Consider the following 14,186-nt stretch of genomic DNA (forward strand, 5'->3'; position numbering starts at 1 on the left):
CCTGGATTACTAATTTAGCTGCAAGTAGCACGCAGACAGTAAATATATTCCATTAAAAAGGTAGATATACAAAGCCCACATACCATATAAGCCCACTTGCAACTTCATCATTTTTTGCTCTATAATGTTTCTTCCAATGAAGCTGTTTGTGAATAAATGACTTTTTACTTTTTTACTGAAAGTCAATCAGATATGTTGATATTGAGTTGTCGATGCACATGTGTGACATGTTCCTGCTGATTCCCCAAAAACGTTGATAATTTGAAAAATCGAAATATGAGTTTTAGAACGCAAGCAAACAGGCCATATGCTGCATCTATATATAAAATGGAAATATTATATATGTTGTAAGGGTCCTTTTTGACTATTTCTATAAAAGTCAACATTATAATTTTAGTATCTTTGTAAACTTTTAGTTAGTTACAAGCAAAACAAGATCCAAAGACCTGAGGACTCACAATACAGCCTAAAGTCTCCCATACTCACAGCGTTCATATCTATTCCATTAGTGTATGACCAAGCGTGTTGGAAGTATTCCTCCAGCCGCTGTCTCAAAGGGTTGGGGATCTGGTGGAAGCGGATGAACTCTCGAACTCTCATCATCTGGGCATGGTAGCGTGCCGTACCAGAGTACAGCCGCTGGATAATGGCTGACACGTTACCGAAAATACTGGCATACATCAGAGCTGGAGAGGAGAGTAAATCAGAGACCTGTATCATTGACCTTTTAACTCAAACAAAGAGTTTAATAGAATAATTAGAATGTCTAGTTCATAAGGGCACTGAGAACAAGAGACCAATGAAAACAATCATAAAAATAATTAAAGAAATTACTCAATACAAAGCACGCTGGCATGTATTCCAATATCTTATCTGTTCACATTCAAAATTCTCAGTGCATAAACACTTTGCTTTTCCACTGGGGGCCAGATTTATTAATTTATTTGCTAAATGTTTGGTATTACTTTTCCAAGCAAAAACCTTGTCGCTACTTGGATTCTTGGAGGGTGTTTTCATCTGAACTTAATATTGAACCATTCATTAAAAACTGTCATTTACTTGACATAAGTGTCTGTAACTAAACAATGTTACCATATTAAGTCAAAAATAATTCGTACTGCCATCAGAAACAGTTCTAATTTTAAACAAAACTGCTGTTATTTTAGCTTCACTAGTTTTTCTGACATTTCCAAACATGACATTTGTTGAACTCACCTCCAATAAGCATGACGCAGATGGAGAAGATCTTCTCAGAGTTGGTGTTTGGGGAGACGTTCCCGAAGCCTACGCTGGTCAGACTACTGAAGGTGAAGTACAGAGCTGTGACATATTTATCTCTGATGGAAGGACCTGAGCCGATGATGGAGTCATTGTACGGCCTCCCAAGCTGCTCACCCAGATTGTCCAACCAGCCAATCCCAGCCGAGCTGGACCGCTCCACATTCCCTATGGCATACCTGGGGTTACAAAACTAGTCAAATGCACCTTCTATACATGAGATGCAACATTTTCAACACTAGCTCCTAGGCCTGAAATAAAAGCTTTAATGTTAAAATTATCATTTTCAACATAGATTCTCTCATGATGTCATTTATAAAAGAAGTCAATGGAAGAAAACAGTATTTGAAAGTTCCCAAACCCTTTTGAATTTGTTTTTTTTCAATGGAAGCCATCAAATTAAAAATGTTATGGAACTATGATGTAATAAAAACACCACAACAGCAAAATTATGTTTTGTCCACAATGTATTTCCCCACCAAACTGTTATATGCATAATGACTATATCGTATTTGCTCGAATACTTTCCTATTACATAAAAAAAATATCAAGTTGTAATAAATATTATTCCTTGTGGAAAATGGCATTTTCAGTGACACAAATCTAAAAACCTTAACTTTTATATGGGAATGGAATAAAAGCCATTATACATTTTTTTTAAAAGGAAAATTACTCTAGTCCACCACCAGGATCTATTTTTTTCTGATATTGTCAAATATCATGGCATCCTCCATACAGATTTGTTCTACTTGACAAATTAAGAGAAGGACAGTACGCTACAAAATTGTGTATAATATACAGTTTATACCATCAACTCACATGTCAAGATTTGTAGTTGTGATTTTTTTGTTAAGATGAAGACACAAAGTTTCTGGTTTTCTGAGTGCTCATTTATAAAAAGCATTCAGGGGAAAACTACAAATCAAAGAAACCATACAGTTAGGTTTGAAGCACATTTTATTATTTTATGAAAAAAAATCTGTTAACTGCTAACTTACTTATTTTATTGTATAAGTTTCATATACACAAATCAAATCTACAGACTTTGGAAATGACATTGCGGCTGTTAAAACTATCGATCTATAATAGGAAATGTGTGCATACAATTAGTCTGCTTCAGGAATTAAGGCGATTGTTTTTTGTATATTCTTCCGTACATCAAAGTAATTAATGTGCTTACCTTTATTAAGCACATAAATAGCATTACTATATAAACTAGTATCATATTAACTGTATTATTAATGGTGCTACATATTGTGTTATAATGATTTTTCCTTTCTCTTTTTTATTTGTCTCTAGTCTTTCTTTTTTTACACTTCATGTCTTAATTTAGCTTAACATGAGGAAATGGATGTCTGTTTTTTATTTATACACAGTATAAATCTGATCAGATTCATGTCAAAAGACTTCTTTTAAGGCCAAAACCATCCATTTGTGGTGCTTCTCTTTTAACTTGATCTACTGCCTGCATAGGCTACGTAAGGTACGTTTGGACGTGATACTGCAGGATAAAGTAGAGTAACGTACCAGATGCAGGCCAGCCAGTGGGCGATGAGGGCGAAGGTGCACATGAGGAGGAAGAGGACAGCTGCACCGTACTCTGAGTACCGGTCCAACTTCCTGGCTACACGAACCAATCGCAGTAACCGAGCTGTCTTCAGTAGGCCAATCAGTGTGGTGGTCTGTTAGGAGGAGGAGACAGAGAGCAGCAATGTGACTATGTGACTGGATCAAAATATGTCAGTGAACAAATGATAAATAACAATATCAAATAAATTATATTCCTCCATGCTGTTGGAGTTTCTAGCTTCCAGATGTTATTTTTGTTCCTCCTATTTCTCTTGTGCTTCCTACCATCTACCACATTTTTACCCAAACCTCCATTCCCCCCCACCCTTATCTGTCTTCTTCTTTCCCTCCCTCCTCCCTACCTCTCCCTCTCCACCTCCCCTAACCACCTCCTCTCCTGAGCGGTAGATGAGGAGGTCAAAGGGAATGGCTGCCACCATGTCAATGAGGAACCACCCTTTGAAGTAGTGGACTGCAATCCGAGAAGACTGGCTCACCACCTGAGGAGAATAAAAACAATTAACAGCTCACAGTAGATTTAACTCAATATTCCACAACCTTGTCAAATGACAAAGATATGGATGTATTAACTTGTTTTGTTCATAACTCAAGAATTCATGTGACGATTGACCCTGAAACTACAAAATAGAGCAAGTGGGTCAATTAGTCACTCACACAAAGAAAGTTACATTACAGTCATTTAGCAGACGCTTTTATCCAAAGCAACTTACAATTCAGATTCTATCACACCGTAGGCACAGCTACGGGAGCAATTTTGGGGTTAAGTGTCTTGCTCAAGGACTCTTCGACATGCGACTAGTGGAGCCAGAGCCGAGGTTCAAACCACCAACCGTCTGATTGATGGACAGCCCTGCTCTCCACTTAGCCACAGTCCCCCAGTTAGCTAGTTAGTCGCTTAATCAGCAACCCAGTCGCCAGAATAAAATGTTGGCATTGTACTGTTCTGCAGATCACGAAAACTAAATCATCCCTCTTCTACTTTAGTTTAAAGCGTGATAGAATATTGCTCGTACAAAGTAGTTTTTGTTTATCTTTGATGGAGTCAGCTGTGAGTGAGGTCTTCCATAGCAGAAATGTATGTCTTTGCGTTTATGACTTCGGGAAGGCTAAAAAATAGCCACTCTAAAGTCTAAACTTACAAGGTTAAAAGGTTTTTAGGGTTGCACAACGAAAATAAGATTGTAGTCCCAATTTAGTACATAGGAAATAGCAAAAAAGAGGAAGGATATTGGAAAAGCGAAGCGAACCTTGACACATCACTGCCCACAGCATCTTTCAGACTACCCAGCCGGTGGACAGTGGCCATTCACTGGTCTCCTGGGATAAAGTACTGTGGTAGACACCCAACCCCACCTCCTCTCTATGCAGACTTATGTCCACTCTGATTTGATATATTTGTGATAGGTCAAATACAAACGTGATTCTGGGGGAAAAGTGTAATTGCCGATGCTGTTTTGTTGTATGGGAACATAATATTTAGACCATCAAGGCTGTAGTCAGACAATCACATCAGTTCACCTCATCATTGGAGTTAACATATGTGGTCCTGAAGTTGATGATGATGTCAACAATGAACATAATGTCCACTATAAGATCCACCACGTTGAGGGGAGAACAGGAGTAACCACAGGTCTGCATGGCTGCCTCCTCCTGGTCACTAAAGAGAAATGCATCAATAAAGGAATGAAGGGGTTTTGCTCCAAAAGAGAATGAAACATCCACTGAAAAAAAACACAACAGCAACAGTACAAATTAGTAGGACATTAGTAGGTACCTGAGACCTTAAGACACATTTACAGACTTGCACAGCAACAAATGTATAAATTCATCTTCAACATGAAAACACGTTTGCATGTTTGAGTCTCTAATCTAAGTCTAATGTTTGGACGTACAAATAATTCTGATATTCTTTGAGCTTTGTGACGCCAAAAAAGTTTGTCCTGTGTGTGGCAGAGGAAAAGTCATGGGGTCATTTCAGGTTTCATCTCCAGAGTAGAGTCGAGATTGTCTGATATCAGACAGAATTGTTAATTGTCTGACATTGCCTCCACTCTAATAGATTTCCATTGGGAGGTGCTGATTTTCGGAAAACCAATCACCAGAGGCCTGAATCTAATGTAATTTTAAGTCGACGGGTGATGTGTTGCCATGACAACATACAAGTTTAAAGACAACAACATACCTATGATGTCGGGTGATATAGATATGTCAGGGTAAAACAGTACCACGGAGGTAAATAGGCCGAATATATTTTCCCCAGACATCCGAGCCCAGTTAGATACTTTTAATCAATTTAGAACAGCCTCAATATCAGCGTCAATGCTGCTGTAGCGGCCTCCATTGTTTTTATTATTACTTCTTGGTTCCAACAAACAAATGACAACGTTCAACAACAACAACTTGAAAACGGCTTGTCAACAACGGCATTACCCCCATTGCCATATCCAAAGTTTGGTTAAGGTAACGAGTGTCATGGTCATTCTTATTTCTGCTGAGATGTTGAGACAATGTCCCTCCAAAAAAAGCCAGCTGGTTAACAGTATCAACCTTCATCAGCCCTGTTAGTTCTAGCAGTAGTAGTGGTAATAATCAACTCATGCAGGTCAGGTGAGCTGTGCTGTGTCAATTTCCACCAACCTCAGTAGAAATGTAGCGGAATAAGGAGTGAATATGGCTGTATAAATGACTAAGAGCAAAATGACCCAGTCCCACACAGCTTTGAAAGGACTGTAGTGAAGGATGGTCCACTTCTGGATCCTGGGAGTCTGCAGTTTATACTCAGGTAACACATCAGCACCCAGAGACAGCACCTAGGGGAAAGAGAGACAGAGAGATCTGTCAGTCAGTTCATCCACTCTTTCATCAGTATTTACAGCTCTGTGGCCCTGCAATGCTTTCATTTTTCTTATTTATTCAGGTTTTTCCTCAGTCCCCTCCCCTCTGTGTTGGACTGTTGAGGACTGCACACTACCATACTGTAAGCAACTGGAGAGGAGAACCTAAGCTGGTGCCAGTGAGAGTGAGCAACCGTTGTGCCCACTCTGCTCTGACTTTGCTTTACTTTTTTTTGCACAATTGTATTCCACTATTTTGCACCAATCCCTTTAGCTTTCATTATACATGATATACAGACACTTTTGGATTCAGACAACAAACACATTGATTTCCTCCGACTACCCTACTTGGCCCAGTGCAATCCGAAGGAGGGACGACAACAAAGAACATGCCCGGCTGGAAGACTCAAGGAAGCCACCAAGGGAAACGATCTGGAGTCAGGAACAGGCTGAGGACCCGGGCACATTGTCCACCCTGTCCCAATATAACACGAGCCAATGTCCAGTCTCTAGAGAACAAGCTGGATAAACTCAGGGCTGCAAAAACTATTTGACTTAGGGCACTGTAACATCCTCTGCCCCACAGAAACATGGCTGACCAACCAACGGAGACCCTCCTAGTTCACTGCATGCTCATCGGACAATGAAAAATCAAGGGGAGGGGGAGAATATCTATGACAAATAACAAGTGGTGTGATAGCAAGAATATCGTGTCTCTCATGAGCTCCTGTTCATCCAACCGGGAGCTACTGACCCCTCCTGACCGGAGCCCTATCTATCTTACCATGGAGCTCACTTATGTTGGGTGTTGCCAAACATCACATGCCTGACCAGGGGTGAACAGACTCTGGATCACCACACACAGAACAAATGGAAGATGAACTTGTACTTGTTTGTGCTTTTCTAGTCTTCCGAGCACTCAAAGAGCATTCACACCCATTCATACACTGATGGCAGGGGCCACCATCCAAAGTGCCACCTGCCCCATCAGCTGGAGTAGTTTGTGGTTAAGTGTCTGGCCCAAGTACACATCAACATGGACGAGTCTGGGATGGAACCACTGATCCTCTCATTGAACATCACTCGAACACTGAGCCCCACCCACCGTGACGCTCTGAAGGCTTCTACAGCCACATACACCAGATGAACGGCTACAAAGCTGCACAATCCAACATCCATAGCAAAGCAACACAACAAACTTTATTTTTGAAACTCTTTCTCAACGAGTGTTCAGTACTACAACTTCAAACTTGGAAGCTTTGCCACTTCATGTTGTTTCACTGTTTAAACATTTTAAAAGTCAACGTTAGCGTCTCTAACGCCTCTAGCACTGATTGTAGGCTACTGAAATAGACTGTGTGAATGTTAAGCCTCATATGGAACCAGTGAAGTAATGATAGTAGTAGATTGGGTTTGGGGCTAATCTCTAAAAACAGATTCTGCATTCATATGCAAGCTTTTGGTATTTGAAGCGTTCTGAATTCTGTTTGTAGTCTGAGAAATATTGACCAATCACATTTGAGCGGGCTTTGGTTGAATGCAGTTAAACAGTCTGTGTGGAGAGCATTACAGGCAGAACGCATTGGCCGAAATGAAATCTCAGAACCCAGTAGCTATTGTCTGATGATGATTTCAATTTGGATTGATTTACAATCAGCAGTATACCAGAATAGCATAGACGGAATTCTGAGATCCCCAAGGTGCGCCTTGGAATCCTAAAAAAACACTAAAGGATTGGCGACACGCTCACTGGAAACGTGTTTGAAACAAAACGGCATCAAAGAGCAGTGACAGGACACTATCTTCCCCCCCACTGCACCTTGGGATCCTACCATTAAAGGATTGGTGACCCTAGAGAGATCAAAACATGTTTGACTTTGGGCTGAGTATATGGGCACAGCTCTCACTTTGGTTATACAAAAAACAGATGGCTTATAGCAACAACCCCAGTATTCCCAGCATGCCTAAAATACCCCCCATAGGACTCTCTGGGGGACACAGTCAGAAGCCTTCTCCAAGTCCACAAAACACATTGGAAGGGCAAACTCCCATGACCCTTCCTATCGACTGGTCCACTGATCCACGGCCAGGACGGAATCCAAATGGCTCCTCCTGAATCTAAAGTTTTGCATAAGTCAGCGCCTCTATTCCAGCACCCTCAAATAAACTTTCCCAGAGAAGCTGAGCAGTGTGATGACTCCATAATTGGAGCACACACCATGGTCCTCCTTTTTAAAATATGGGAACCGCCACCCTTTAACTGCTACTCCACAGGCACTGACCCCACCCTCCACATGACACTGAAGAGGCATAACAGCCAAGACAGTCCAAAGTGTTTTTTTCCCTAAATGATTATCATATAAACAGTAAGTATTACTTACAGCAGTAATGCTACTTACTGGTAACTTACTAAGCAAACTCTTATCCCTGCTCACATCTATCAACCTTTGTGTCAGTAAAGTAAAGAACACTTCATTTATTTTCTCTCTTGTCCCATGACATGACATGAGGACAACTTGGCAGTAGCAAAGGTGACATTTAACCGTCACCACACTGGGATGCTTCATCCGTACACCTGCTATCTCATGACGACAGTCTCTATGGATTGTCTACAGATAAGTGACCTTGTACCTATACAGCAGTTTGTCAACTCTGATGACAGTGATGAATTACTTGATAAACCATGAAGGACATTTCTAAAAATCCTATCTAGGGCAACAACACTATTTAGGATTATGATGACAGCATTATACATATATACACATAAATGTAATACCTACATTTAGCTTTAGGTCTCTGAGAAGTTTTTAATTAATTATGGTAAAATAAATTAATAAATTGGGACTGGAAATTAATGGAGTTACTGGCAACCTAATTATTGGTGTGAACAGTTGACACAACAGAAAAACAACATTCATTATAGATGAATGCTGTTTTTTGCACCTGTGCCTATGGACCAACATGAAAGTGGGTCTGTGCTCTGTTGTGGTACATCAGATTAAATACACACACACACACACACACACACACACACACACACACACACACACACACACACATGTGGACTCTAGGGAGGGATCTGTGAACGGTGTAATTAATCAGCAGCATCTGAACTCCTCTGGGATCTAACATGAGCCTGGGGTAGGCGCTACACAGCAGCACTCTGGGCAAGCAGTCAAGGACTAGTGCTTTGACAGATGGAGGACTGGGAGGTGGAAATGACACTCTTTATAGACCTTTTTAATGCTGAAGTAATTATTCTCGTATTATCACAGCATTAGCCGGAAGGCAATTCAAAAGAGTTAAACACAAATCACCTCAGAGTAGTAGGTCAAAGTTACACATTGAAAATGTCATCTTGCTTTGTTAATTTTCTCTCTTCTGAAATGCTTCGTTGATATTGTAAAACTCTTTTTTTGACTGACTTTTTGGTTTCTTTGCACTGTCAGCAGGATAGGTCAGGACAGGATAGATCTTTAAAAGTATTATTATAAGCCCTATTTTATATTTGTTATCTCAGTTTGTCATTTATATTAGAAAACAGTGACTCTACCTACAGCAAAGGGTTTAAAGTTTGTTGCAACTTGGGTTTTGTCTTCACAGTTTTCATAGTAGATAATAACACTGTATTCGTCTTTAGTTAATTGCTGAGATGTAGGAACATGGTGACATTGCTACAGTGAAGCTGTTTGTCCAGATTATCTAAACCACTTTATATATATAAAAAATCCTAAACACACAGGGGAACTGTATACACAGAGATACAGTAAATACAGTTGAAGTAGGATATACTTTTAATTGTAAATGTATATATATATAAAGTGAATGAATATAACAGTTTTCATTATGAAAGTGTGGCTTGTGCTACTGGAATACATAAACTTGGTTAATTCCAATTACATTTTTGTATTTTTCTTTTATATGATAAATAAATAAATAAAAAAGTTTTAAATGGACTTGAATATTTTATATAAAACCTTTTCATGTTTCATCTTAGAGTTTCCGCATTGTTTTGCTTTGTTTTAATCTTTGTCCACACCTTTAAGTTACAGGGAGGAACTTTTACCTGGTTATGAAACTGTCTGAATTTAATTCTGATGCCTCTACATTACGTACACAAGTAAACGAGACTATTAACAAGAAGATTGTTTGTTTCTATGAAGTTATTGTTCATGCTTGTCATCCGTGCCACCAGGTTGGATTCCGCGCAAAAGTAGAGGAAATCGTGCAGGTTCACCAGGAACTCCTTCAGCTCAGAACCCAGCGGGTCCTCCAGCAGAAACCAGTCCTCCAGATCCGGCTTCGCTGCAGCCTTCAACCTCCAGCAGGAAGGAGAGCTCTGCACCTGGCAGCAGCATCTCCTCCTCCGGCCACGAGCAGAGATTCACCTCCCTGCTCTGCCGGTCCCTGCTCACGCCGTATTGCTGGAGGAAAGGAAGGCACGTCAGAACCAGAACCAGGACTGCACAGGGCAGACTGTCAGACCCTGGTGCAGTAGAATGAGAGGTTTCCTAAATGGACTCTGGTCCTCTGAAACACTACCACTTTCGTCCTAGCTTCTTCTTGCTTAGTTTACATAGCCAGGCCGGCTGCGCGTGCTTTTAATGCATGTTCGTGCATGTGAGAGTTTCCCACTGGTTAGCTCACGGCCCCCACCGCTCTCATATGGCGGCTACAGCTGATAACACCATCCCGATCGACAGCGTCGTCGTGGAAGTGTAGCACCCACCCTCCAGTTCCCCCTCCGGTAAGCAATGCTGTAAACGGCTCAGGAGTCGCCATGTTTACTTTAATTGTTAAATGTTACCTTTTAAATTGTTTTTCATTTTTCACTTTTTGAAATGCAAATTGAGAAATCACTTTATGCAGTCATTGCTGTATTCACTTTGATACAGTAAACTATGATAACAAACCACTGAAAACATCTGTGACTATGGCTGTACCCTCCACATATAGACACCCAAGATGATTGTATTGTTCATAAAATACCTGCTGAATAGCAGTAATTATGGTGATGGTTTTCCAATAACATACCAGGTTATATTCAATCAATTCTACTGTAAACATAGAATCAATTAAACTTCACACACACAAACACACACACACACACACACACACTGTTATACTCACCTCATGAGCTATTGAGGAGATGCGGGCAGCTCTCTTCACTCTGCTGTTTCTGCGTTCACTGTCCAAACCTGACAGGCCATCCTGAGACACACTACACACTACAGACATGGTCCACAACTGCTGCGAGTCCAATTCAATCTTCCTGTCCTCTCCTCCGTCTGTCCAGCTTGTATCCTGTCTTCTTCTTCTGTCCTTCTGTCTCAGATGTTTTACTGTTAACTTCTGTTTTCGTAAACTTCGTTTTCCTCTGTGTTTTGTAGTTTGTTCAGTTGCTCGTCTGTGAGAGCTTGTCAGCCTATCCACCCAATTCGTGTTTGCCTTGTTGTATCCTTCAACTCATTGCTATCATTATTTTGTATCTATTATAAACCATGCACTGAAGTCATCTGACTGTCAATTTAGATTCTTGTATGACAATTTAGTTTAGTTCAAGTTTGGCAAGAACAATGTTCTTATTTGGGAAAACAAGTAATGTTTCCCTTGATTCACAATAGTTGAACTCAGTAAAAAGGGTTCTGTTTTTTACTTTATCCCAAAAGGTTTTTATCGCGTTGTTTTGTGAAATTTGAGCATATTCCACAAAAAATCTTTTACTTTCACACAATCAATTGGAAGATAGTTGAGGTATAGTTTGCCTTAATCTGTTCTTGTAGCAACGCTTTCTCATTTCATGATGCAAAGATCACCAGAATAGTATTCTCAAAGTTTTTTTGTTGAGATATCCAACGCTCCCATGGGTCAGCTCACAGCCACACATTGAGAGATTTACCTTCAGAATCCCTTCAGCACTCCTTCAGTTCATCCACAACACGTCACTCTCTGAAGCATTTCAACAAAAGCCTTTGGTCTTAATAAACCTGCCAGTGATGCTTCAAAGACAAGAGTCCTGAGTGACACAAAGTAGACCCAGAAGTGCTCAATACGTCCAGTAGTCTTCAGACTCTTCCAGCAGCAGGTAAAACACTTCTCTTGGCATGTTGCAGGATTATTTCAGTTGATGGCTTCGTCTTTCTCCCACTCTCTTTTTCGCAGACAGACTTATATCTCTTCTTTTCTCCCAGCTCTTCTTCCTTTACTTTCAGTCTGTGATCTGAGCTTTAGTAGAACTCCTCAACATTTTCCGTCCCACACTGATCCACGTTGCCCCTCTCTTCCCTCTTTCTCCTCCCCCTTTTGTCTCCCTCCTTATTTCTCTCTCTTCCCTCTTTCCCCCTTCTCTCTCCACATACAGCGATGCAGCGATGCAGCATTTACATTCTACGAGACAAATGGTAGATATGCTTTCTACAAATAAAACCCCAAAAAAACTGTTCACTTTTTAGGAGGAAAGATTTTACCTCTCAAACAAGAAGATATATATTATATTGTATGACAAAGCTCCCAACAATGTGCTTGTTTGTGGTTTCCTGGTTGAAATAGAAATATTGTGTTTGTTGTAAATCATTAATCAATCACAATGAATCATAAGTCAGAGGAACAGGGGTGTGTTGGTTGAGTTTAACAACAAAACAAAACGAAAATTGTTTCTACAAGAATGATGTGGGGAATGAGGTGGACTCTGGTGGAAAGGAGCCCAGGTTTTAAGTTGTATTTTCATTAGGACTGGGTAATATTACCTCTCACAAGGAAGTATCTAAAGAGAGGTTGTTGGTTGTCAGAGCGAATATAATAGTGTGTTCAAACATGCAGCGTCACTCAGGGTCGACGTCCTGTAGAGGAGGGGGGACTGTAGACACCAACAACAACTTATGACAAATTATCACGAGCCTTTTGTGTCTGAGCTGTTAGACTCCTCCAGCTGTGCTTACAACAAGCCAATGGGATTTTTCCATGCTAGTGTTCGACGTGACAACGTTCAGTTGTCTCAGTTAGCCACTTGTTAGAAATCTTCTTTTTTAAGATATGTAAAAGCTTCAGAATTCACGAATGGGGTATTTCCGACGTAATTTATGTCGGAGAAGAAATTGTAAAAATCTCTTAAACTTGTTTTAACCACAGCTCTTATTTCAAAACCAAAAGCCCACTTAAAGAACCCATTGACTTTGAGACAAAATGCAAGAATGCTGACTCATTTTCAGGTTTTAGGACTCATAGAACCAGTGTTACAGGGTCACTTTGAGTTTTACATGAGATTGACCGCAATAGACCGTGAAGTGACTCTGCTGGTGTACATTCACTGGTATTTTTGGACAAGCTCCACTGCAGACCCTCAAGCTTCCATTTGTGCCCTCCTAAGCTAACAATAGCCTATACAATCAGCAGACACACACACACACACACACACACACATGAACAGGCACAGTGTTAAGTGCAGTCACCTACATTGTTTCCACAATGATACCGTTATCTCTGACCTTGTCCCTTCGCTCTCTAATGGAGAAACAAAGAGACATATGGTACAAGGATGAAGGATCAAACCATTAGCAATCCATTGAACAGTTCCTTATTCATGCCAGCTCACTGCACTTTTAAAGCCCTCACAGATTAAACTGCAAAAAAAATAATGTAAAATATAATTTCAGCGTTTATTGCATTTATATTTCACTGTATCATAAGGGCAGTAGATGTACTACAAAACAAAGGCCGTCAGTGGGACATATAAATGCAAAAATACCCTGGATGTCTCATGCTGCATTCAAGACAACTACTATTAGAAAGAATACAACAGAACGTCACTCAAAGAGTTCCTACTTGTGAACTCGGCACAAATCCATCTACCCCGACTTCAAGAAGCAGACACAACAATGGAGGTGCACATTGTAAATGATAAACCATCAACTAAAATGCAATGTAAAGTATATCAGCCAGTATTTAACTAAAACAATACATACTATTATATATTTAAACCTCTTCTGCATGTAAATTGATGTCAAAATATGTCGGCAATGTTATTAGGTCGTCAGTGACGATAAACAGTCTGTGAAAGTTCTTTTCTGCACAAAAGTCATTGTGGAAAATGTTTTCAAAGGACAGAAAAAATGTGGAGGCTGCACTGCTGAGAGTTCAAATGTGTGCAGAAAAATTCTGACCTCTTAGTTGTCTGGCAACATCAGCACCAGTACATAAGTGTTACGGTATTATTCAGTTACACAATCTCAAAAGTCATCAGTGATGTGATCAAAGCACTCCTGGTCACGGAAAATTAACTATACGGTTATCAGAAGTCACCCCCTCATTAATCACGTCGTCCAGAATGTGCCACAGAACAGAAGTATCTCCCATCAGAGCCCTCCAACTGAAACAGATGAGGGTTTGGGGGACAGAGAGGAAGATGGTGCCCTTTTACACCAGTCATGGAGGTGGAAAATAAATGCTGTGTGGTGTTCTCCAATTTTAAAACAACCTCAGCTGCTG

The 14,186-nt window shown here is 40.3% G+C and overlaps 1 protein-coding gene across 5 annotated transcripts in view; it reads right to left on the minus strand.

Moving 5' to 3' along the window:
* Positions 1 to 14,186, minus strand: part of LOC137892427 (potassium voltage-gated channel subfamily H member 6-like) — a 36,850-nt gene that overhangs the window by 12,572 nt on the left and 10,092 nt on the right. The window contains exons 1-8 of one of the 5 annotated variants that reach the window (XR_011105417.1): positions 10,833 to 11,982; positions 5,506 to 5,678; positions 4,387 to 4,525; positions 3,210 to 3,347; positions 2,806 to 2,960; positions 1,396 to 1,446; positions 1,216 to 1,298; positions 487 to 686 (exon numbers count right to left, since the gene is read on the minus strand). Coding sequence is in view for 1 of the 5 variants with exons in the window: in XM_068737533.1 (XP_068593634.1) it covers positions 487 to 686; positions 1,216 to 1,457; positions 2,806 to 2,960; positions 3,210 to 3,347; positions 4,387 to 4,525; positions 5,506 to 5,678 (1,047 nt within the window). In the remaining 4 variants the exon portion in view is untranslated. Of the gene's footprint in view, positions 1 to 486; positions 687 to 1,215; positions 1,458 to 2,805; positions 2,961 to 3,209; positions 3,348 to 4,386; positions 4,526 to 5,505; positions 5,679 to 10,832; positions 11,983 to 14,186 lie in introns of those variants that run through there. The other 4 variants (XR_011105416.1, XR_011105415.1, XR_011105414.1 and 1 more) reach the window with 4 other exon arrangements.

This window comes from Cebidichthys violaceus, unplaced genomic scaffold, assembly GCF_023349555.1.
Source record: "Cebidichthys violaceus isolate CVI_PGR_0920_01 unplaced genomic scaffold, fCebVio1.0.p SCAF_8, whole genome shotgun sequence".
In the NCBI taxonomy this organism is placed as follows: Eukaryota; Metazoa; Chordata; class Actinopteri; order Perciformes; family Stichaeidae; genus Cebidichthys; species Cebidichthys violaceus.